At 46.3% G+C, this 25,745-nt stretch overlaps 1 protein-coding gene and 1 long non-coding RNA gene across 4 annotated transcripts in view; one reads left to right on the top strand and one right to left on the bottom strand.

Moving 5' to 3' along the window:
- Window positions 1–25,745, bottom strand: part of Spred2 (sprouty-related, EVH1 domain containing 2) — a 116,551-nt gene that overhangs the window by 32,113 nt on the left and 58,693 nt on the right. The window contains exon 1 of one of the 3 annotated variants that reach the window (XM_013514716.1): window positions 18,562–18,688. The exons of the other annotated variants lie outside the window; for them this stretch is intronic. Within the exon in view, the coding sequence (XP_013370170.1) occupies window positions 18,562–18,578 (17 nt within the window). The 5' untranslated portion in view covers window positions 18,579–18,688. Of the gene's footprint in view, window positions 1–18,561; window positions 18,689–25,745 lie in introns of those variants that run through there. 3 annotated transcript variants of the gene reach the window in all.
- On the top strand, window positions 1,691–5,564 carry LOC102003258. Its single transcript, XR_261081.1, has 3 exons — window positions 1,691–2,118; window positions 3,565–3,800; window positions 4,801–5,564. It is a non-coding gene; the product is annotated as an uncharacterized LOC102003258 (long non-coding RNA).

Raw genomic sequence — 25,745 nt, 5'->3', positions numbered from 1 at the left:
CTTCATGGCTCCTCCCCATCAGGCCCACTGGGGCAGGCAGTCTGCTGACCACCTCTACCCAGCTCTCCACACCCCTCCCGTCCTTGCCATCTGCCCACGCCACGCTTCCACGCTGTATGCTGAACGTGGTGAGAGGCCAAAGCCCCACTCTGCTACGCTCAGGACCTCATTGTGAAGTCATAACCACTAACCCTGAGTGGGTCCTAGCCGCCACGCAGCGCCCCGTGCGTGCCATTCTGTCCCCAAGGAGCCTGCTTCCTGCAGCCTTCTCCCCCTAAGGAGACAGATGAGCCGGCTCCAGCTGCACTGGGAAAGAGACACAGTCAGAAGAGCCCTGCACTGCACTGTCCCTCTCCCGGCCAGGCCCAGCTCCTCCACGCCAAGCGTGCCCACAGCACATCTCGGTCCAGGCCTCTTCTCTGACCTGCAGACGGTAATCAAACTGCCTCGGGCCTGGTGATGTCTCTGCCTAGGGATCTGACAGGCGGCACAGCAGGCAGGTATCAGCTTGGTCCCGACCCCGTCCTGACCCTTTGTGGTTCTCCCTCGAAAGGATATCCCCAAGTCACTTGTCCCCACCCCCATCAATCCTGCCCTCGTCCTGGTTGCCAACCCTTTCCACGGAGATGACCAACCTCACCTCTCAGTTGGCATCTTGACTTCCATGTTTGCCCCACTTTCCCGGAAAACAGGTCAATCAGATCGGGTTCCTACTGAACAAGCCTTCTAGCGGTTTCCTGTATCATTCCGAGTAAAAGCCGGAGTCTTGCCCTTGTTTTACTACTCTCCTGTCTGCTCACTCCTCTTCAGTCCCGCGGAGCTCCGCAGCAGGCAAGCTCCTGCCAGAGGGCCCTTGCACTTGCTATCACTTGTACTTCAAACCCCACTTCCCTCTGTTATCCCACTTACCAAGTGGCCTTTCTTCTCTTACTTTATTCAGGTCTCCACCCATGGCTATTTCATTACAGACTTCCCCATTCACACTATAAAGAGGCACCTTCCACCTCTTACATCTTCCTGCCATGCTAGCCCTGTAATCTATTTGCCTAAGAGGATGTCAACTCATGAGACCAAGGACATTGTCCTTTTGGTTCACCCCTATTGCTTGAGAACCTAGAGTGGTATCTGGTGTGTTAGTAAATTGTGGAGTGAGTGGGTTAAATATACAAATAATCAAATTTTTAAAAACATACTTGAAAGCTGGGTATGTTGGCACATGCCTGTAATCTCAGCACTCACGAGGCTGAGACAGGAGGATTGCCATGAGTATAAAGCCAGCATGGGCTACATGGTGAGTTCAAAGCCAGCCTGGACTACATAGTCCAAAAAAAAAACACACACAAAAAAACTACCCACCTCCAACAAAAACCATACTTGTAGCTAATAGAATCCACATAGAAGTGTTGACCCTCACCTACTTATGAACTACAAAGGCTTAACTGGGATAGCATTAAAGACTTCCTTCTCGTTAACAGATAAACTAGATGAATACCCCAGGCTGCGTATGTAGAGATGCACACAAAATCACAGGTCACAGACGTACATCTATCACGGATCCACATACCTCAGGACTGAACGTGCACATTGCTGGGATGCTCAGGGTTAAGAACATTTGATAATACTTGTTTAGATTAGTTTCAACTTTTTACAAGTTTGTGTTTTCTTTCATGACACCCGTTAACTAGGAGTCCTCAGTATTCCTACTTCTCCAGTGCACAGCTGACGCCTCTATGGGTGCGACTAAGGGTTCAGCTCCACAGGAAGCGTATGAGGGGAAGAGCAGGCACCCCACCCACCTCTGCTCAGATCGTGCTGTCCCTTGTTTTGTACTGCTTGGCTGTGTTGTTCTCCCTTCAGCTGAGGAGAGTACGCAAACATTTTTAAAAGACAGAGAGAGAGAGAGAGAGAGAGAAAAGTTTGCATTATTTATGTTAGTGCCACAGATTTATTTCCAAAAAGTCCCTGTTTGCTGGAGATTTAAAAAAAAATACCACTGCCCCTTCTTCCAGATTACAAAGGCCGCTGATTTAGTCCTTTGGCTCTGCTGCGTCCTCCTTCCTGACTTGATTCCTCCTAGCAAGTGCCTCCCCAGCAGATTTCCCTGTGATGGGGTGGGAGGTAAGGAGGTCGGCGGGTGGGTGGGGAGATGCCCCAGAGATGCCCCTGTGGTCTCCTCCATCAGTCACGCTCACAGCCAGCATGAATTATAGCATCTGGCTACGTAACACAAGGCAGGGGCACGGAGCACTAGGCAGGCTGTCTGGATAATCCTCTTACGTGTGATACACTGAGGCTGCTCAAACGCTGCACCCACCCAGAGCAGAAGAGAAAGTGACCTCTACTACCAAAAGGTGTAAAGGAGGAAAACTCCCTTCCCTCCCCCACTTTGTGCAAAGAATTAAACAACATCTGTTTAAAACAGATGCAGGGACTTGTTGGGGGTGGGGAGCAGGAAGGGAAGTCAGATTGATTTTTTTTTTTTTTTTATATTTGAGAAGGAAAGTGCTTCTGGTGAGGCAGGAGATTAGGGTGTGGCAGACTGGCTGGGGAAGCAGATGAGATCTGTTAATTACAAAGTTCAGGACACAAGCACAGAACAGTTCCCTAAGCCCTCCCTTGGACTTCTCTGAGACCTTAAGCAGGTTTTCCATAGTATGGGCCTGACCTGAACCCAGCCTGAGGACTGGAGATACACAAAGGACAGTTGTCACTGACCCCTGCTCTTCTGCATTCTCTCTTCCACAGACAATAGTCCACTCACACTGTACAGTTTATTTTTCCCCTGTTTTTTATTTGGCCCCAACTTGCTCTGTGGTGTTTTTTTTTTTTTTTTTTTTTGAGACAAGGTCTCACTATATAGTTCAGGCTGGCTTTAAACTCATTTTGTAGCCCCTCCTGCCTCAGCCTCTGGAGTGCTGGGATTACAGACATGCACCACCATACCCAGCCTGCAGTGCATTTCTTTTCCTACCTTTAATCATGTAAAAACCTTGCTACCTTGTGTGTTTGTCTTGACCAGTTCTTTGTTCAGTACAGAAAGAACCTAGAAACCACCTCTAGAAGGAGACTGCAGCTACCCCAAAATCTGTAACACTGGTAAGCCTTAGAAGCATTTTCAAAACGCACTACCACTGTCAAAAATTATGAGGTTAAATTTTTAAAAAAAGCTTCTGAAGTTGGCACCTGTTACACAGTACGCTGGTTAGGTCCAGTCATGCGCTGGAACATGGACTGCAGTGGACCCAGGTCTGAACTTGAGCAGAACGTCTCCAACGAACCAGTATCGTCACAAATGCCATCTACCACCACTAAGGCACGACTCTGTTCCTTAGCCATGTTACAAGTAGGACTGGCGACTAGGGGTCTTCCACTTCAGTGTTTCTCTAAGGAAACTGCTTTATGCTTCCCACATGTGGACTTATTTGCACTCTCATCCACCAGTAGGAAAGAGGCAACTAACATCCTACAGCAGGACAGGAAGGCAAAAAAAAACAATTCCAAAGCCAGGCTAGCACCCCCAAGTACAGGTTTTAGATCTCGGCCCTTTTGTTCTGTTCTCTCCAGACTCAAAGCAGGCCGCCTCAGAAGTAAACAAAGGCACTGGAGGACAGTGATGGTGACAAGGTAGCACAGTCGTGTGAGGAATGTGGGCCGCTCGGCCAGATGGGGCAGCAGCACATAACTGCTTTAGTAGCAGAAAATTTTGCTGTTTTGAGTTTGTTTCTTCCTCTGCAAAATGAAGACAGGATCTACCCTGCTGGTTCAAAGCGAAGGTCAAGCGCCAGAACCAGACAAGTGTGGTAAGTGGGAGCTCTCGCTATTTCTGCTGAAAGGCTGGCTGTGATTGCAGAAGCGGTGCTCTAAACCCCAGGCCTGGGGCACTGAGGGGCGGGTTTAGAGACTGCCCGCCAAGGGCCTCCAGGGAGGGGAAGAGCAGGGATCCAACAGGACATTTGCAACTGGCCCCCAGTGCTTCCCAGCAGAGATCGGTTTCCCCAAGGCCGGGCCTGAGGACGCAGTGCAGACACCTGCAGAGGAAAGGAATCCCGCCTGCCATCTGTGCCTGGCCCTTCTGCGCCTGCCCCTCCTCTCTCGGCTTCTTTCAGGGATGGAGACTGGGACTTCTAAATCCCTCGTAAATTCTGCCCCAGCCCTTATCTGATTACAGGACTCCTTTATCTCTCCATTATGCTAAACATCAGACTCACTTCCTCCCAGCCTTCCGTCCTCCTCCCACCTCACCAGACCTCGAGAGGGATTAGCCTCTCCCGCCAACTCCAGACACCAGCGGGGCCAAATATAACACAGCTCCGCCGGGGAGCCAGGCACACTCACTTTATTTTAATCATATCCCCACGCTCCAGGCTTCCTTGTGCCTATAGATTTGTAAAGGCTCTAAGATTGCATCAGAATATATATATATATGTAAAATATATGTACATATGTAAAACGAATCCCACAAAATATTTCAGCAGAATCAAATGTACTGAGAAGCCAAAGGTATTGGTAGGTCTACTTGTTAGGTCGGGTTCTGGGAGCGTTCAAGTGTCAACTGCTGGAGAATTTTCAAAAAGGAGGACTGTGGGTGGGGGCAAAAATTGAAAGGGGACTGCCCTGGTTTTAGACATTCATATATTCTTGACGCGACAGGCAAGGAAAATTATAATGTGGCTTTTACATATGGCAGGAACAGGATTTTCTGCTCTGCACAAGCCACTAGAGGTAGAGTACTTGTATACATGCTTAATGGCACAGGAAAAAAGGCCTCTGTGTTAATGACCGAATGTGTGCTTACTTTAGGCTATTTCAGCAAACAGCGAAAAAAAGCCCCCGAGTTCCCATGCGAGAAGACGCACTTGCGAAGATGCCATTTCTGGCAGCGGCAAGTGTGGCACAGGCTCTCCTGTCAAACACTGAAGTGCAGAAGAACCTTCTAGAACATCAAATGTCTGCTTCCTGAAGAGAATCGCTGTGCATGATCTCCACAGTAGAGAAGCTGAAAGTGGGCTACGATCACGTAAGAAAAAGGCCTCCCACCAGCGTTGGTGATGCGCACAGCTAGAATCCCAGCAGTCTGGGAGGCGGAGGGAGGAGGGAGGGCGGAAAGTTCGGGCCCAGCCTGGACAAGCCAGCAACCGAGGGAGAGACCCTGTCTCAAAATAAAAACAAAGTAAAATAAAATACGAAGAAAGGGCTAGGGGTGGGATGTAGCTCAGTGCGAAGGCCCTGGCTTCACGCACCAGTAATGCGGAGGTGGGGAGGGTGGATCCCCAGATACTTAAGATCAGTGAGATCAACCACAAATTACATTTTGAGGCTCATAACTGAAACTGCCCTGCCCCAGGCTCTGACAGCGTTGTCTGAACTCCCAGCGCCAGGGCCCCTGAGCGGAAGGAAGACAGCAGGCGCTGCACCCTACTTCTGTATGTCCCTGCCTCCTGCGCTTGTCCCGCTCACGTCACAGTAACCCCGGCCACCAAGGCTTCTGCATGGCTTTGATAGTCTTCTCTTCATTATCAGCTGAGGTTTTTTTTTTTTTTTTAAAGTATGGAGTTTTCAGAAAAGGAACCCCGATGCATAACATGGTACCTAAAAGGGGTGTGAAATCCTTGCTTGCCAATGACTGGGGACCTAACCACCAACCGGGAACCAAGCAGGCTGAGAACTAACTGCTTATATTGTTGGAGCCTGAGACCTGCCTGGGTGTGAACAGGCTTTTTTCCTTCTCTGTATTAGGCTCAGAATCCATGAGGGAAGCCACAGAAAATATCTGAGGAATCCTCACTGTAGTTTTGAATCACCAGCCAGAAATTCTGCTGCCCCACAAGGTCATTCATGCCCTGTATGTCCAAGTCCTGGCCTTGGAGGGGAGGGGAGGGCCATGTCCGTCTTCACCCTTCCACACCCTGGAGAAGCCCGCCCCAAACCTTTGTTGTGGATGCTACCTAGCTACACTGGAGCACATAAATAAACCTTCTCACCCACACACCACGTTCTAGTGCACATATGACAGGGGACATTTTCCCTATTACTGTGGAAAACACTGGTTGTCTGGCTGATATTTGAAATACAAATGATTATTAAAGTCAATAATTTATAATTTTTTTTTTTCATCTTTTTGAGACAAGGTTTTGCTATACACAGTTCAGTCTGGCCTTGAATTCAGTATGCATCCCAGGCTGACCTTGAATTCATGAGGATCCTCCTGCCTCAGCCTCCCAAGTGCTGGTATTACAGGTATGTGCCACCATACCCGCCCAGATTTCTTTCTTTCTCCCTTTCTCCTCCCTTCCCCCCCCTTCTTTCTTTCTAAGATGTAAGTTCTTATTTTCAGAAACCAGTAATTCTGAGCCGGGCATGGTCTGTAATGTAATCCCAGCATTTGGGAAGCTGAGGCAGGAGGACTCCTTTTGAGTTCAAGGCCAGACTGGGATACATAGCTCAACTACACTGTGAGACCTTGCCTCAAAAAAGTAAAAAACAAAAGAAGACAAAAAAAAAAATCTAAAACAAAAAAAAAAGGAAACTAGTGATTCTGATTCAAAACGAGATGCCCGTATTTTATGTATCGGTCAGTTCAGATCTAGCACGCTATGTGCCTCTGTAATACAGTTTGCTGCAAACATGCCTACTCTCCCAGCTTGGGGCCAGCAGGAGCCACACAGGGGCACACCGCGGCTCCCGGGGGACCAGGGCGCCTTTCCCTAGCCTGGCTTTCCCTCTTCTTTTGTTGCTGTATCCTGTGACCCATAATGGCCAAGGGAACGAAATGACGCGAAGACACAAAGATGAGGGCTGGAAGTACACATTAAAGCTTCACAGAGGCGATGGAGGACTCGGAGGAAGCTGCTGGGGAAATACCGGCAGACAAGACCCCCGGGGCCGCGGATCCTCGCCCCTGGGTACCCTGAGGCCACAGCGGCCTCCCACGCGGAGGTTCAGGGGCTAATCCACGAGAGACTGCGGGGGAGCGGGACGGGAGGCCCGGGCCAGGCCGATGTGTGCGTGCGCGACTGAAAATCACCACATACCACGCCCGTCTCCTGCCTTACTTTAAGGTTCTCAAGGTTAGGATGGACGCACTCTGGCTACCCTGTTTACAAGGCAGTTGTTAATTTAGCCTCTAGGTGTGTATCTCCTGCACTGGTGAAGCCTGCATGGGAAGTGATTCGGCTGGATTCTGCATACAGCTCGTTCTTCTTTCTTTTTTTCTGTAAAAACTCTTACTAAAACTTTTTTACTTAATGTATTAAACATGTCTTATGGAAGGCCCTGTAGTTTTGTTTTGTTTCTAAACAACAACGTGTCATGCTGACACGTTCATATAATCCCAACACTGGGAGGCTGAGGCGGGAGGACTGATGAGTTGGAGACTGGCTTAGACTATGTAGTGAGATCCTGTCTCAAAGGACCAAACTGAACCACAACAAAACCTTTTCCAACAGTATTTAAATTCAGCAAGCCCAAGAATACTAAATACATGATACCCACAAGCACGATGACTAATCACTTACACCTGGGATATAATGAACACAATAGCCCTGGGCTCTTGTTTTGGGCACGGGATGGTGGTACTGGGGACTGAACCCAAGGTTTTCACATGGAAGTACACACCCAACCCTTTTTAAAATTTTGAGAAAGGGTTTCACTAACTCCCAGAGTTGTTCTGGCTGGGACCAGCTGCCTCTAAGCCTCCTGACAGGTTAGAATACATGCCCTGTTCTTAGTCCTTTAAAAAAAAAAAAAATTATTACTATTATTTTTTTGTTTTGTTTTTCTTTTGGTACCAAGAATTGAACTCACGACCTTGTGCTTGCCAGGCAGGTGCTGCGCCGCTGAGCTAAATCCCCAGCACCCCCCCGCCAAAATTATTTTGAGACAGGGTCTTGCTAAGTTGCCCAGGTGTGCTTTGAACTTGTGGTCCTCCTGCCTCGGCTTTGGGGGCCAGCTGGAATTATAGGTGTGCGTTAGTGCACCCGGCCTGGAGAAAAGCTGAGCTGAGGGCTCTGGTCAAAGCAGGAGAGATGGAGAAGGACACCTGTGGCAGCTTCTTGGTCGGGGCACACGTACAATCAGCAAGGAAAGTAACCACTTTTCTTGAAATTTGCAAACTTTCTGCTCTCTCACTAAAGCCCCAATCCTAACATTCTGACCATGGGAGCCAGAGAACAGAGACTCCTGGGCATAAACCTCTTACGCCCTAGGTGGGATTCCTGGTCAGACAGCACCTCGTACCCTTCAGTAGCGAAATGTAGCAGCACAGTGGGTCAGTGATGTCGGCGGTAGGCTCCAGAACGCACTTAAAATTACGTTGGAGTTTGAAAACATTGGCTCCATGAAACTAAACTCACACTACCCTCCAACATCAAGAACAAATCTGTGCATCTGAAAGAAAAGGTAAAGAAATGTAAATATAACGCAATTAAACATTTCCCGTTTCATGGAATTCAAGAAAGAGAATTTTTCAAGAAAATACTTTTAATTAATTAATTAGATAGTACTGAGGAGTGAACCTAGGACCTTTGCAGTAAGCTATACACCCCCCTTTTTTTGAGACAGGGTCTCATTAATTTGCCTTAGAACTTGCAGCCTGGGGCCAGGGTTATAGCTCAAGCTCCGGCCTGGCAAGCATAAGGTCCCGAGTTTGATTGCCGGTACCGAAAAAAGAAAGAGAGGAAAGAACTTGCAACCCTCCTGGCTCAGCCTCCCAACGTGGTTAAGTGTATTCAGCTTAAAAAAAAAAAAAAGACATCATTTAACTTTGGATAGCCTAACATGGACGACTGCCTGCACTGTGCCAGGAGAGGATTACACAGGAGCCAGGCAGGAGAATTCAGGTGTAGGCTCTGCCCAATAGCAGACAAAGCCGCTCAGCTGGCACTATCCTCCCGTCTGCCTCTATATCTTCCTCTCCCTTCCTCTCCAGCCCTGGAGCTGCCGGACAGTTATTGAAGGGGCGAGATAAAAGCTGTCGTGTCTATGCGCTTTTTATTGTGATGGTAAATCCACTACAGCATTACAGAGAGCTTCTGTAAACGTTAATATGGATATTTTAAGGCCAGTTAAAACATTTTAGGAAATTATGGGGAGATTTATTCCCAAGAGCTCATTAACATTCAAGGCATCTACTGGAGATAGTTGGAAGTTTCTGTCAAAAATCATTAAAATATGAGCAACTTTGACACGAATAAAGGACATTATTTTTTTGTTTGTTTTTTTTCCGGTACCAGGATAAAGGACAGTATCTTAAGAAGTAAAATTTATTTTATTCGCACCAACAAAGAATTATTTCTTTGCACAGTCTAAAGAGTCCGTCCCAAGGGGCTTTCTGGGTGATTATGCAGCAAAAAGGGGGGATAAGGGATCCCTGGGAGGCGGGGCAGCCAAAGTCTGAGTCCAGGTTTATGATCTGTCTGCTCTACGGAGCGCAGGGTTCAGTGGAGTTCATAATTAATCAAGATCAAAGGATTACTGACCTAAAACAAACAAAACGTGCCCCTGAAGAACCCTTTCTTCTGCTTTTTACCCTGAAAGCAATAATTTTCTTTGACTTTCCCTCCATTTTATACACCCCGACACAAATTATATTTACGATCCACATTTAAACCCCAAAAGCCAGTTAATGGAAATGTTGGATCACTGAACAAAATGAACTCTCACCACATGAAAGTGTACATGTAATAGAAAAATTGGTACTTCGAAACGCAAATGGCAGAGGGAGCTGTTTAAAGTTAATAATCTCCAATTCAAGGCTGCAAGCTGCAGCCCTTAAACTTGTGTGCCTTTCTCAGAATCCTTCCCCCTTCTTCTTCATTACTGGAGAAAAACAAGGAAAGAAAGTACTTAATAACGGACATGCTAAAGCGTCCAGTGGGAAATGTAGTGATATTGGTGACTTACTTTGAAATCTAAATCTACAAGATGTTGATAGTGATCTCGAAAAGTGTGGTCACCTCTCTCACGATCCAGGATGCAAGTTTTTTGTTTTGCTGTGTGTTTTATAACCCGCCGCCTACCCTTTCTCAAGTAAGCCAAGGTCAAAAGGTCAGGAAATTATCAAACTGTTAAAATCAAGTTCCAAATCTGCAAAGTCTTTTACAAGCCGGTCCTTCATAAGACCTGTGACACAACAGGTGATGGCTGACCTCAGCAGGAAGGGAGGGGAGTCAGCACGTCATGCTAGCGACAGGCTGACAGGACTGCTACAAGCCTCACTGCTTATACTCTTGACAGACCCATGGGACGCGGTGTCCTTTCAAGGTGACAAGAATTACTAATTCATTTCCTTCTTTTTTTCTTTCTAGGATTTGGTCACCTCCCTCACTGGATAGAGAAGGACAGCACACAAAGGAACACACTCAAAGTATCCAGCCTCCCTGAAGGAAGAGGGGGTGGGGGACCCATTCCCCAAGTGGGGACAGAAAGATGAAATGAAGGTGGAGGTCATGTCTTCAGCAATGGCTAGTGAAGATCCCCCTCCACACACATTAGCCGCATCTTTCACCCAGAAACACTCAGAGGAAGCACCTCCCTTAGACCCTTTATTCAGATGAAAAAGTGAAAATTCAGCCTGGAAAGGGACTTATTCAAGGCCACTGACGTGTTAGGCAGATACAGGACTAAGATCCAGTCTCACCCTGTGTGGCAGAAAATGTCTCCACATCCGGAAAATGTCCCCATATCTGTGCAGGCAGCTCTGCAGGAGGATAGAGAGAAGTTATTCTCGTTGGTCTCTTAAGATTTATTGGCCAGGCAACCAACTGTGAAGTAATTACAAGGAGAAGTAAAGAGATGTCATTACAGTTCTGTGACAGATACGTGACAAAGGGACAGAGCTGAGAGCGGGCAGGGAGGGCTCCCATCCTGGGAGTTCTCGGCAGCAGAGGCTGTTCCTTCTGGGATGTGTCAGAGTAACTAGTAGGGCCACAAGCTGGGGGTCCTAACCTGTCACTTGTCTCCTCACATCGGGGTAGGGCACCCCAATTCTACTGCCTTGGCTTCTTCATATTAAATGAGGGGTAGGAGCCAAGTGACTTTCCAGGTCCCTTTCAATGTGTGTGAAAAATAAAAAGTCCCGCACTCCTTTCTTTAGCTGTGCCACAGAACCAAGCAAACGTGTGCCATTAAAATATCCCCCAGAAGCACACCAGAAAACTCTCAGCAGTAAAATGCAACTGCAAACATGTTTTTTCTTTTGGGCTGGGGGGGCGTCTTTTTGAGACAGGGTCTCGCTGTGCAGTACAGGCTGGGCTTGAGCTCACTTTATAGGCCAGGCTGGCCTCGAACTCACAATGATCGTCCTGCCTCAGCCTCCCGAGCACTGGGATTACAGGCATGCGCCACCATGCCCGGTGGTGCTGCTGGATCTTGAGTGGCTCTAAAAAGAGATAACCTGACGACCTGCTGCTGAGAATGAGGTCTTTTTACCTACAGTGGACCAAGAAAAACCAAGATCATAGCAAAATGACTTAAGCTGATGCTATGTCTTATAAATCCCAAATTAAGTGCTACTGGGAGATTATCTCGTAGAGTCACACTGACTGCTGGTGAGCGGTTAAGGGAAGTATCAGGCTCATGGGTTCATCGTGATACAGTGGCTTGTTCAGTAGCTGACTATATAAAGGGACAAGATTTGCCTGATAAGGGCAGTTTCCTTACATGTTTTAATAGCATCATCCATTCCATTCTTTCTCTCTCAGAAAAGTCTTGCTATGTAGTTCACATTGGATTTGAACTCACTATACACTCGAGTGGCCTCAAACTTGAACTCCTGGCGATTCTCCTGCCTCAGCCTCCAGAGTGCTGGGATTACGGGCAAGTGCCACCATACATGGCTCATACGCATACACTTCTCTTAAATTACTTTCCTACCATAAAAGAACTTGAAAGCAAGAAAACTGTATAGGCCCACTAGCTGCCCAGCTTGCTCATGGTCTCAACACAATTTTCTTAAAGTATTTTTTTCTCATTTATCGGGGAGCATTCTAGTTTGGGGTACCTAATTCAGAAAGAACTTCCAGGAAATGCAGTGCTATCTACAGCTCGCAAAGCCCACCAGCCGTGGCAGTGCTAAAAGCATTTTAACTTCAAGACTCATGACCTTCACAGACCACCGAGACCCTTGGCGGCTAAGCTGCTGACCTGGGGCTTTCCCAGCCATCGCAACAGCCTTGCAGCTGGAAGCACAACCAAGGTTGAACACCTGCATCCAGAGGTAGCCAGGGCCACGGCCCACGCAGGACAGCCAAGGGGCCACAGCCAACTTTCCCCCAAGAGTTTTACTGGCAGGTAGCGGTCCGCCTGGGCAGTTACTCTCCTGAAGCCATAAAAATGATGGGTATCATAAACCCATCACTGTTGGCCGCTATTTCATATTCAAAGGAAGAAAAGGGCCCCTAACTTAGTCAAGAGGAACAACCCAGGCTCACTGCCTTCAATTGGGGTGCTTCAGCCACCCCCAAGGAATCTCATATTGTTCCAGTTCTCTACGACAGCCAGAGTCTCTGAGGATATCACGAATGTATCATCCTGCACCCAGAAATTTCCTACACCCAGGAACTCGAAACCCTCTGTGTAGACTAAAAGGCTTTGACAAACATAAAGTGCAGTGGCATCACGGTACTTTCCTTTGTGTTTGCCTATGGAGAATTAATTTTATTGATTTATTTATTTTCGGTATCGGGAATTGAACTCACGACCTCGCATTTGCCAGCCTGGTGCTGTGCCGCTGAGCTGTATCCTCAGCCCTGAGAACTAACTTTCATACTTATTAAAAGGCAACTCCTATCTCAGAATATAATTAATTTAGGCCGGGTATGGTGGTAAAGTGAGTTGAAGGCCAGCCTGAACTGCATAGTGAAACCCTGTCCCCAAAACAAAAAACATAAAACAGAGAACAAAAAACAAACCACACTCCTATTCATTGCAGCATTCAAAGTAAGCTAAGGTGGGAACAAGCTAAATGCCCATCCAGGGATGAATGGATAAAGGAAATGTGGGCCATACATACAATGGAATATTATCCACTGTTATTAAAGAGGGAAATCCTGTCAGACATTACAACCTGGGAAGAAGCTTGCAAACACTGCCAAGTGAAATAAGTGCCTCACAAGAAGACAAATACTGTACCATCCACCCCCGGACACAGGTATGACCAGTCAAAGCCATGACACAGAAGGCAGGATGGTGGCCCAGGGGCGGGGGCAGAGGGGCAGTGGAGAGTTGTCTAATAGGTACACAGTTCCAGTTTTACAAAATGAAAAAAATTATAGAGAGCAGTTACAACAATGTGTGTGAGGTTAACAGTACTGTGTTTACTTAAAAATGACCAAGATGATAGGTTTTATGTGTTTTTTTTTTTTTTAACCACATTTCAAAACAAGATAATTTGAGAGAGAGGCTACTTGAATCGGCACACTAAAGGACCATTTCTGCAGTCCTTAAAAAGTAATTCAGGGGGCTGGGGATTTAGCTCAGTGGCACAGCGCCTGCCTGGCAAGCGCAAGGGCGTGAATTCGATTCCTGGTACCGGAGAAAAACCCAACAAACAAACAAACAAACAAAATTAACTGCACCCTAATTATACAAGTAACATCCAAAAAGGGTAACATACATCCCTTGTGCAAAGGGCACGTCACAAGAATATTTAAAGAAATATTCTTGGGGCTGGGGATTTAGCTCAGTGGCAAAGCGCCTGCCTGGCAAGCACAAGGTCATGAGTTTGGTTCCCGGTACCGGAGGAAAAAAAAAAAAAAAAAAAAAGAAATATTCTTGGGACAGGGTGATTTAGCTCAGCGGCAAGTGTGAGGTCCTGAGTTCAATTCCCGGTATCTTCCCCCAAATTCTTCTATGCTATGAGGGTTAGCAAATTTGCAAGACCTGCTGGAGGGACTATAAAAAGTAAGATCTTATGTTTCAAATATAAATATAAGCTGCCTTTCTTCTGTTCCTTGCAATATAAGGCAAATCACATATATGAAAAACTCAAGCATTTTCTTTTGAATTGGTTTTAGCAAGAAAAAATGACTTTCTTTACAAAATCATTTTAAAGAAGAGCAGAAGAGAGTTACAGAGAATAGATTTCCCCTGTCAGCCAGCACTAACAAATTCTCCTAACCCTTAGACAATACTATTCTTATAGAACATTTAATTATGTTTATAACACGGGTGACAGAAGCCCTCAGCACATTTTTTAAACGACGAGTCCCTCTGCATTCCTTCTATTTCTAACCTCAGTTTGAAAGACTCTTACTAAACATGCAGACACAATCACAAGGGTTTTCTAACAGCTCCATTTCTTCTACACGGGGGTCAGCGGTAATTTTTAATATTACTCCAAGCAGAGAAAAGGGGCTGTTTTATTTTTCCTTGGAACAAGTTCCTGCCAGATTTGCACACTGCAGTTCTCTGGTGATGTCACGAGAACACATGCCCACCCACAGACACCGATTTTGCACTTCACCCTTCCCCACCAGCCTCTGACACATGCTGCCCGTGTTCCACTTCATGGAGTTCAAAGGCCCAGTCCAACAGCGGGGCCCCCTGAGGCCCGAGCAACGGCAGGCCAGGCCACCCTGATCCTCTGCCGGATGGGGACAAGGAACAAGTGCTTCAAAGAAAGCCACTGAAGGAAGTCAAGCCCAGCGCAGGCGGACATCTCTGATCTGAAATATCCGTGCAAGTGCGTGAGTCAACACCGAAAACAAAACCTCATCTCTTGGGCTGAAGTTTGCAAAGAGGTACAATCTTGTTGCAGTTCCTTGCACAGTGAACTCTCTGAAGATGACAAAGCCACCTCCCTGGGCTGCCCTGAGAACCAGCAGCGAAGAAAGGGCACTCTACCGCTCTCACCACAAGCCAAGAGCTCCTTCCAGGAGAACTGAAGTGCCAGCCTCGTTCTGAAGCATCTTCTTTCTCTACGGTGATCTTCACTCGTGGGGAAACGCTGGTGATTGAGAACCCAGCAGGAATGCGCGTTGTTTCCGCTGGCTATTCACATCCACTCTGAGACAGACCGGGCATGCTCAAACCAACCAACTGTCAACCAAACTTACACCTGAAAGTATGCAGAGGACTAATAAAAGCCCATGACTTTTTGATAAGGGAATGGCTCTGTGTGCCACCTACATTTTCTTAAGAGTGAGTTGATGTGCTAGAAGCCTGTACCACGCTTGCCTCTGGCTTTTCTGAGCTACACAGGAAAGCCATTATTGCCAGACAATAATACAAGATTTACCTACAAGTATTATTAACTCCACCTACACTGTAGGCAGAATGACCATCAGCTCCAGACGTGGGGGGTAAGTGTAACAGCAGACAGGTGGGCCGTAGACAGGTCACACCCTCCCGTGAGAGCAAGTCACAACCACACAGCCATACAGCAAGAACGCAGTGGAGCCCTCACGAACGAGTCTCTCCAAAGGTGTTTCTAAATGTGGTAGGTAAGCTATATATAAATGTTTTGATGAAAAAGGTTACTGAATGCATACCAGTAATGGCTGAGTCATTAGAATACAATTTAAATACACGCTAAAAGGCGGCGGGGGTGGGGGGAGAGCTGTACCACTGAAAATTTCTTGGACACTTTTAGGATTCCGATGCTGTGCTTGACCACCCCCCCCAAAAAACCAGAGCAAAAGCAGCTGTCCAAAGTAATGTCACTTCTATGTGGCTCAGAAAACATGGTCACCAAAACTATCAAATGGATTTTTCAGAAAACAGGGTCACCAAACTATCAAATGGATTTCTGAGTAAGGCAGGTTTTTCTAGATTTCAATCTAAGAAGAGTTAGGTTCTGAAGAATAAAAGAGAGTAGCTCCAAGTTGCTTATTTATACACATGGCAATTACTGGCTCTGGGTTACAGACTCGAGAAAGCCTGTAATAAAACACCAGAAGGAATCGGTCACCAATAATGATGAACCCACTAAAGTAGGGACTGATAGGACGACAGGGCTGGGTCTAAATCTCAGGTACTTTTGAATTTACCACTACCTCACATATGGCTCTGAATACACAGGTTGGAGCGGCTCACTCACGATAGACTGCTTCCATGTAGAATGGTAACAGGCAATGCATTCTTTTCCCCTCCAAGGGAAGGAAGGATCTAAAGCCACGCACTCACTTTGGACTATTGGCTCATAGCGCTTAACAGCAAAGGGGCCTCCCGGGACAGCAGCCAGGGCCCTGCAGGGGATCATGGTCATTCTCAGTGGTCCAGAAACCCCATGTGCGGAGCTAGGAGAAATCTGTGCTCTCTGGAAAGAACTCAGGACCTGAGCTAGTCTTAAGGACACAAGTCTTGGGAAAATAAGACATCTTTACAGAAACACCACTAAATCAAGAGTGTTCGTAAACTGGGTGTGGTAGAGCAGTCTCATAGTCCCAGCACTCTGGAAAGCTGAGGCAGAAGGACAGCAAGGGGGAGCCCAGTACGGGCAACACAGTGACCTACTGAAGCCCCGTCACAGAAGAAAAAAAGGGCTGGGGATACAGTTCAGTGTGAAGACCCAGTGCCACACACTTGGTTTTTAGATCCCTGCCTATAATCATTTTCGGCAGTCTCAAGGAGGAAAAGAAATGACATAACCAAACTTATGTCTGTAATATCAGCATTTAGGAGGCTAAAGCAGAAAGACCGTCACAAGTTCAAGGCCAGCCTGAGCTATATAGTAAGTTCAGGGCTAGCCTAGACTATGTAGTGAGACCCTGTCTCAAAAAGCAAAATCAAAACCTGAACAAAACAAAAATACACACATATACACACCCCTAAATGTTTCAATGAAGTCAGAGAAAATGAGCAGCTATGTTGCCTTCAAAATAAAACTCACAGTATTTTTATGATAAATGTTGATAAAGCAAACTCTAAATTGACTACAGCATTCACCAAAACTGCAAGAGAGAACCCCATTTACTATAAGATTGCAACATATGAGCTTTTAGTTCAAGCTAGTATTTTTAAGGCAGCTTTCATTCCATAACTTAAAAAAAAACAAAAAAACAAAAACCTGCTAATGAGATGGAACAAAGAGGGTCTCTCACTTTGAATCTGAAGTATTTTTTAATATCACCAAATGCTGTGGTTAAATATGCACTATATATGATGTATATACACATGCATATAAAAATAAGCACTACAGATGTGGACAGGAAAATTCTTAGCAAAACCCCCACATATTTCAAATACTGTTCTTCCTCATTATTGTCCTTTACCATAATTAGCATGTTACAGCATAACAGGTGGCTTTCATTTATAGAATGCAAAATTAATGAAATTTGGAGATGGTCCTGTCTCCAAAAACAAATTGGCCACTCTTTAAAGAAAAAACAAAAGTACACACACACACACACACACACACACACACACCCCTTAATCTACAAAACAAAACAAACACATCAAACTCCCTTCCAAATTATATGAATATTCTCAATGTGCTGAAATCAAGAAATAGAATGCATTTATTTATTAACAGTTTAAAATTCACACATCTAAAGGGAAAGAGGTCACTGTATGGGCTTTACAAGAAAGGGGAAGAGGAACACAGAGCGCCTACTTTTCCAGCTTGGGAGCCCCAGGTTTGTTTTCCGCTCTCCAAGTGTCAGCAGGCTTTACCACTAATGCGAGATCTTAGGCAAATTTGTGAGCACTTGTGTGATAGGTCCTGACCCAGCCATTCTGGACAGACAGACAGGAAAACATAAATAGTACTGCTATAAACTAACTAAAGCATCTGTCCCTAACAAGTAGGACTCCAAAAGTAGCTTTTAAAAATACGAGGAGACATTGAATAGACTGTCAACACACACAGGAATGTTTAATATACTCAAATAAACAAGATATGTGCCTTAACTGGTCAGGCATTGTTTAAATTTAGTGAGGAGAGAGAGAGAGAAGGTCAGACAGGCAGACACTGCCTCCCAATTATGCAGAATGATCCTTCAGATCATGTGAAAGCTATAATTAAAGGTTGCTACCAAACCTCCACTACCCTTTCTCCCACCTTGCAGAAGTTAATGCATGAATTCAGTATGAACGAACTGTGATCTTCAAAAAACAACCAGATTCACTTAGGAGGGGAGTAAAGCTTTCCTGCATTAAGTTATGCATCTTGGAGGCAGAGGAAAAAAGCACAGTACCAAAAGAAACCAAACACAATTCAACAATAAACGTAAGACCACCTTCTTCAGGTCTCTTCTGTTTATTGATCTTTTTTTAAGCTCCAAGCAACCCACCCAAAAGGTACATCACCCCTTCAAGCTGTTTTCTAGGCAGCATCTTTTACAGTCAGGACTTAAAAGGGACGAGTTAAAATAATTTTAATCTGAATATCTAAGGAAATATTTATTTTCAGAAAGGAAGCCCAGAGAAGAACTCCATGTCCACTATCAGTTCAGTGGTCACTTATCTGTCCTTGCACATGGGCACACACTCACAAACACACACGCTTGGGTTCTTTACAATTAGAATAATTTTTCTCCCTTAAAAAAGGTTAAAAGCAAACACAGAAAAGGTAAAGCAGAAGAAGAGAAGAAATTAAAGTTCACAGAAACAGTAAACACATACCTGCTGGGCGATGCCATGTCCTCTACATTGTAGAGCCCAAGAGCTGGGTATTAGCATTATTGCTGCTATAAAGCTTCCGATAAAAATGGATCGTCTCTTGCTGACCTGAGAACCAGCTGGCTGCCTGAGAAGTGGTTTCCCCCATATATGATTCAGTCTCCTTGACAAATATACTGCATTGTACTGGGTGAGTCATCCGAGGGTTAGTCCGCATTTTATGGTCCTGTTGTGTCATTACTCACATTCAACATCCTGCTTCTCAAAAGTGGAAACTGGAAGCCTGACAGCTGACAGATGCTTTTTCCAATTAAAATAATGTTTAAAAAATTCCTGTAAGTATGGTTCTCAATCACTGAGGACAGGGTGAGGTGCTCAGGAAGCAAAGAGCACCGCTCGATACCTGAGATCAGTCTGCGGAACCACAAGTGTGAGCTGGTCACTCATCTCCAGCGAATCGCTCTGTGCAGAGTTCAGAGCCAGGGTCCTCTCTGCAGCTATCCACTGGCCTGGTCTAGGCAGGAACTTGATTGATTCTTGTGTTGTAAGGTTACCCAGTTGCAGAAGCACAGAAAAAAAGCACACATTGAAATTGTGGTCCCCGGATGAATTTTGTTGCGGGGGGGATGGCAGCACCGTGTTTACAAAATGTCTGCTTTGAGGCACACTGAGGTATATTATGGGTGAGATGACACGATATCTAAGACGAGTTACAAATAGCTCAACAAAAAATTAAATAAAAAGGGAGGGAGTGAATATGTGGCAAAGTCTGCATAAACTGCTGGGTTTGTGTGGTGAGTACATAGGTGGTTTGGGAGTAGTTTTTTCTCTTTTGTAGATGCTTGACATTTTTCGTAACAAAAGAATTCACATACTGTATATACACATATATTTTCTCCCTCCCTAAAATTCAGTCTATACCCAAACAGGATGCTTTCTAGTTAGGCACAAAGCTACCACACATGCGAGTCGGGGAGGAAGGCGTCCCATTCACACGGTCCCTGGCCTGTGGGTGTGGGAGCTGAACTTGAAGTTGATTTAGTCTTCCGGCTGAAAGGCAGGATTCCAGTGTCCTAAGGCCATTGTGCCAGCTGCATGACCCCTGAACAAATGCCTGCTACCTTGCCCTCTAAGATGGTCTGGTGGTTGTTTCCTCACACTGTCTCTGAGGACACAAGTCCTGGTCTTGTTCATGAGCTCAATGTTAACATTATGAGGGAGAGGGGGCCATTCCCAGCTCCCTTTATGGCTTTGGAAATGCACCGCAAGGGGCTACCTAAGTCGAGTCCCGAGTTCCTACATCAGCACAATCTCCATCAGGTGCCACTGTTCGCCCGGCTCCCGTCATGCTCGAAGGGGGTGACTTAAACCATCTGGGGAAGGAAGAGAGCTCTGACTTCACGGCTGGGAGGAGAACAAATAATCCGGACATGGAAGCTCCAATGTATGAGGAATGAAAGCACTGTTGAGGCCAAATGTCATTTCAAAAACTGTGCAAGTGGACGTGCTCTGAATGCATGACAAGTCACCACAGAAAACGCCCAGAACCTCTGCAGTGTCCTGTGTCTCACCCCGGCCACGAGCCAACTCCAAGGGGTACTGTGTAACAGAACTGCAACCCGGCTGCTGCAGGAGGTGGGGACAGTCCCCAAACCGCATCCAATGTCAACCTCTCCAAGAGGGTTTGGAAGGAAGATTTCTGGCTTTGACGCCGCCTTTCCCCCTCAGGGCTGCAAGCTAAAAGCCTTGTTGCAGTGCTCTCTTGCAATTCACGACCTTTCACATATCTGCAAATCCTAATGTACCTGTACAACAGGCAGAAGTGGGAGGCACGAGTGCATGTCTTGTCTAAGAAGGTTCTAGAAGTATTTTAAAGAAATATAGCTCATGAAAGAATTTTATAATTCAGATCCCAGCAGTTAAAAAGCAGTAATAATGTATGGACACAGAGACTCAGAGAGACATACAGAGAATGACTAGGACGCGGATGTGACACAATGCTAACAAATGGAAGAACCAAACTGAGGGAAGAGTTTCACACCCAAACACCTCAAGACAAAGTTAAACACACAAGCACAGGAAAGAAAATACATAACCCCTGTTCCAAAACAACAAAAACATGACGCATGGACTTAATAACTGCTGTAGCCGGTGCTGCTGACAGGCCCACCCATTTGAAGAGCTTGGACCACAAAGCAACGGATCAACATGTTAGCGCTGGGTTCAGGCTTTTCAAAGGATGTTCCATGTACACACACAGACAAAACCCAAACATACAGAGTCGCTGAGAGCACAGTTTAAGTTTGCTTGGCCTTCGCTTGTCCTGAATGTCTTTGACCTCAGAAACCCCACCTCCACCTCCCTACCCCTCACCGCCCCGGTGAGCCCGAAGACAGAACTTTGGAGAACATGACTGGAGGCCACAGAACACTTTCTAATGATTTTTACTCAAGTTTTCTTGAAAATACATTTTACTTCTTATAACAGACACCCAAACTTTTTTTTCTTTTTGGTGCTGTGGAGGATTGAACCCAGGGTGTCGAACATGCTAGGCAAACACTCTAATGCAGAGATTTCCCCTCAGCCATCCAAACTTAGTTTCTTCAGTGTGCAGATCTCTCTGGCTGCCTCTGTGCTAATGACCGCCACCAGTTACTCCCCCGCCCCCCACGCATGCCGGCGTGGCTGATGCCACCATCACTGGCATCCGAGGACCCCAATGCAGTGGGGATGATCTGCATTCCCAGCATGGAGGTCCCCCCAACCCCGCGTCAGAGCCCTTGTCCTTCCATCCTGGAAGTCAGCCATGATGTGCTTTTGTTTTCCTCTTGAGCTCCCCAAGCTTCACATGTTCACTCCCTAGCACTGATCCTTGGAAATTCAGCAAAAGTAGCCAGGGGAAGAACAGCCTAAAAGGTTTATTTCTGAAATTCTTACTATGCATCAGTGTGTAAGAGTCTGTAACAGTGATCTGTATTTCTGTTGTTACTGTTAGAGAGCAATTGCTGTCTGTCAAGATCTGAAAGCAGGGGCTGGGGATTTAGCTCAGCAGCAAAGTGCCTGCCTGGCAAGCGCAAGGTCATGAGTTCAGTTCCTGGTACCAGAGAAAAACCAAAAAAAAAAAATCTGAAAGCAGACCTAAAAGCAAACATATGTATCAACAATGCATGTGGTGCTGTGTGGGGAACAGCATGAGCTTGGCGTCAGTTGTCTTGGATCAAAAGTCCAGTCTTGCTTTCACTTACATTATTTGACGGGTCGGTCCAAGACTTTATCTCCCTATCTGTAAAATGGGTATTTCACCACCAGCATCCTCCCCAAATAACCTGTTTTGAACAGATAATTATGACCACCCCCAACAAACACCTAGCATAGAGCTTGGCCATGTATAGAACCCTCTTCAGTTTATACAAACAACAGTCATGAGGATTTCTGTAGGTTCTAGGCGTTTAGACTCTCAAGGGTGGGCAACCGCCATGCTCATCTGTTTACATACTGTCTACCAGGACACAGTGAGCAGTTGTGACAAAACACAAGCGGTCACTAAAGCTGGAATTATTTGCTAGATCTTTACGAAAAAACTTCCTGACCCCTGGTGATCAACATTTGGGGGGATGAAGAACTTGTATAGGTCTTTTCCCTATAGAAGTTTTGGTCCCTGGTTCCTTCTTCTGCTTGATGTACCTGTTTTTTCTTTTTTTTGAGACAGGGTCTCGCTATAAAGCCCAGGTTGGCCTTACACTAATAGTGATCCTCCTGCCTCAGCCTCCCGAGTGCTGGGATTACAGACATGCACCACCACACCCTTAACGTACCAATTTAGAAACAGATACCTAAGTATTATTTATGGTGGTTTGGACCTTATAGCTTAGCTCCCGCTTTCCTTATAATGCAAAACATACAGCTCTGGGTCTCAGCAAGTGGGAAAATCTACAGAGCTCGAGGCCGCCTGTTGGCTTTTCTGCCGCCCCTCTTCCCCGATCTGCCCAGAGACCCCTCTCCTCCTCCACGTTACATCTGTGCATTACGCAGAAACCACGTGTCCCCAGAGCTTAAAGCAAGAGGTGAAAGAGCAAACAGAAATGAAGGATGCTTGCTAGAGAGCTGGGGATGCGGGGTTAACAGAGCCACGGTGGGGGTGCAGGAGAAGTAGGGCTGCAGCAACATGGCCACCGCCGAGGGAGCCCAGGCAGGGAACGGAGGGCCGACGCAGAACAAGGAAAGGCAGGCCTCAAAAGCGGTCCCAGGACGCAGCCTTGTATCCAGTCGGGCTGCGTACTTCTCTGGCAGAAAAATTTGTTTATTTGGGGAAACTAAATCCACTGCAGTAATGGATAACGCAGGTGAAGGGGGTCCTGGGGCTCGTCTCTGGGAGGGGAAATCTGAACAAAAGAAACCTTCTAAGTGCCTGCGGTTATGCTCTGGTGGAAAGAAGTCTAAGCCAGCTGTTCAGGCAGAAGCGAAATGTGGGGTGTACTGGGGTACGCAGCGTGTTTCTGGTGACCACTTGTTGCCTCACTGAGAAATACCAACATCTATAAGAGGTCAAGGCGGCGGAGAAGCGCTTGTGTTAATGCTAAAGAGAATGACAGGCTGGCTAGGGGAGGGGGCGGGAGGCAGATCTGTGCTGTTACCTCTGGAGAACAGAATTTCAGAGACAGTGAACACAGTGAGAAATCGCACCTCAAGCCAAGCCAGGCTCCAGCCGTGTGTTCCTTGAAGTCTACTGGGCTGGCGGAAGAGGTAAATGCATGGAAGTTCTTGCCGAAGCTTGCGGTTAATTTGGGGATGCTCGGCTTTGCCAGAGCCAGCTCTGCGCTGATGAGATCCACATGGGCTAGTATGCTAAGTAGTTTTTATTCTTTAAAATAAGAGACCCAGTGATGTGAAGGCCATTCCAAGCTAGGGCTGGGGATGCCCAGGTTTCTTCAGGAAAAGGCAAAGGGAGCTCTCATTTCCCCAGCACCCACTCTGTGTGGGTGTTCTGTGTGCTTACAACACTGCACCTTGTCATTTTTTTTCTGGCCTACGTGGAGGGCAAGTACCGGGTTGAACTCGTAGGCAAATGTGGTCTAGATAGTCTGAGCTTTGTTGAGACATTATGTTACACGGACGGGGAAGGACAGATATAGAGGACAGATACTGGATATAACAGAAATATAGGAACACTCTGGGAATTATGGGAGGAGCTAAGGGCTTGATTAGCAAAGAGGGGGTGGGTAGGACTGTTCAGGGTCCTGGTTATACAGCTGAGCCGGGATCAGGACCTATGAGAAAACAGATTTCCCCTCTAAGCCTGGAGCAGTAGTGTTAAGGACCAATCAGAGCAACACTTGACTTCTCCAGAGACTTGGGCTGCAGTGAGAAACAAAGCCAGAGCTAGAGTGTAATTTTAGGTTCAAGGGACGAAGCTGGCTTGAGACCCGGGAAGAGGCTGTAGGAAATGCTTTAAAGGGTGACCCATTTAATGTATTTAGCATCTGCCAGGCTGAACAACGAGATCTGCGCTTGAAATCTGCAAGGCTGGGTGGCTCATTCCTTAGGATGCGGTTCATCCAGGAGGATCACCAAACCGGCTGAGTATGTTGGATACAAATCTGCCACTCAGCCCGGCCCAGCCCACTCTGGGGTTTTACAAAGCTGCTCCAGGACTGTATAATTCCAGGAATAGTGCTCAGGAAGGAAATCCATCACTCACCCTGACGTTGGCTGCAAACAAAACAAAACAAAAAAACCCAAACAAACAAAAAGTGCAGCTAAGACCAGGGTAGCTTCCCCACTAAGCAAACCTTCCACGTGGAAGGCATCTTTGCTTGTCAGACAGAGAGACAGATATTTAGCTGGAAACAGAAACATCTTCTGAGAACCCTCAAGACTCTTTAATCATTTACCTATGTAAATGGCACACAATTCCTGGAATGAAACATCCTGCAATCCATCCTACTGAAGACAGTTGCTTTGGGCTGGCTTTGCTACTAGTTGTTTGACCTTGGGCAGAGTCATTTCTTTGTCCCTGAATTTCCCTGTCTAGAAAATATAGGGTTCAGAACCAGGCGTGATGGTGCACACCTATAATTCCAGCACTCTGGAGGCTGAGGCAGGAGAATGGTTGCAAGTTCAAGGCCAGCCTGGGCTACAAAGTGAGCTCAAGACCAGCCTGAACTGCATAGTGAGACCCTGTCTCAAAAAGACACATAAAGAAAGGAAGGGAGGGAGGGAGAGAGAGAGAGAGAGAGAGAGAGAGAGAGAATGAATATAGGGTTCAAACTAATTCAGCCCTTGAAGCTCTAGAATTCTGTAAGTGATAGCTTGATAAAGCTAAATGAGAAAACCGTTTAATAATACCAGTAGCGAAAGGAAAGGAGAGTAGGACTAAAGTGGGGCAATGCTGATGGACCAAGACCGAGGGTCTGGAGGAAAGCTATGTTCCCAAACCTGAATCTATGAGATCAGGCTAAACTAACACACCAGTTTGAAGGAATGCCAATCCCACCCCAAAGCAGAGACTGACTTTTCCTTACAAAGAAGAGTAATCAAGAACAGCAGCTAATGTTAGTATTAGCCATGGTTTTACCACACACAAACACCAAGCCTAAGAATTACACAGAAGTTTTATCCCTGCTAGTCCCACAGAAAGACCCAAGACAGAGCAGTCTAGCATATCTGCTCTTGTTTTCAAGCCAGTCCACGCCATGTATCTAGCCCTGTGCTGACTTGCATGCCATCTTTGTAACTGAAGTTGAGAGCCTCGAGAAGGATTTGCTCTTTCTTTTTCCTCTTGCTTTTCTCTCTGTCTTTCTTTCGACAGGGTGTCACTGCATAGTTTAGACTTTGAACTCACCGAGTAGCCCAGGCTGGCCTCAAACTCAGTGATCCTCCTGCCTCAGCCTCCAAAAAGTGCTGGGATTGCAGGTGTGTGCCACCACGCCCAGTTTACTTTTGCATTTTGTAGCTCGGTATCTGCTATATGGTAAGCCCTCAGCACATTGGGTTTTCTTCATTCATTCAGCACATACAGATTAGCCTTTATTGGCTTAGGTAGAAGAGTGGAGATAAATATGATGCTACGGAAGAAATAGATATAGATGGCAGTAAATTTTATTTCCTCCTCATTACAAAAAGGAGTAAGTTCATATTTACCTGGAAGTACCCTCTACTATTGTCTGAATCCCATTTTAAAAAGGACT

The sequence above is a fragment of the Chinchilla lanigera genome, unplaced genomic scaffold, assembly GCF_000276665.1.
Source record: "Chinchilla lanigera isolate Chin_1 unplaced genomic scaffold, ChiLan1.0 scaffold00023, whole genome shotgun sequence".
Taxonomy (NCBI): Eukaryota; Metazoa; Chordata; class Mammalia; order Rodentia; family Chinchillidae; genus Chinchilla; species Chinchilla lanigera.
Note: the sequence above shows the minus strand (reverse complement) of the source record. Positions and strands in the feature narration are given on the sequence as shown.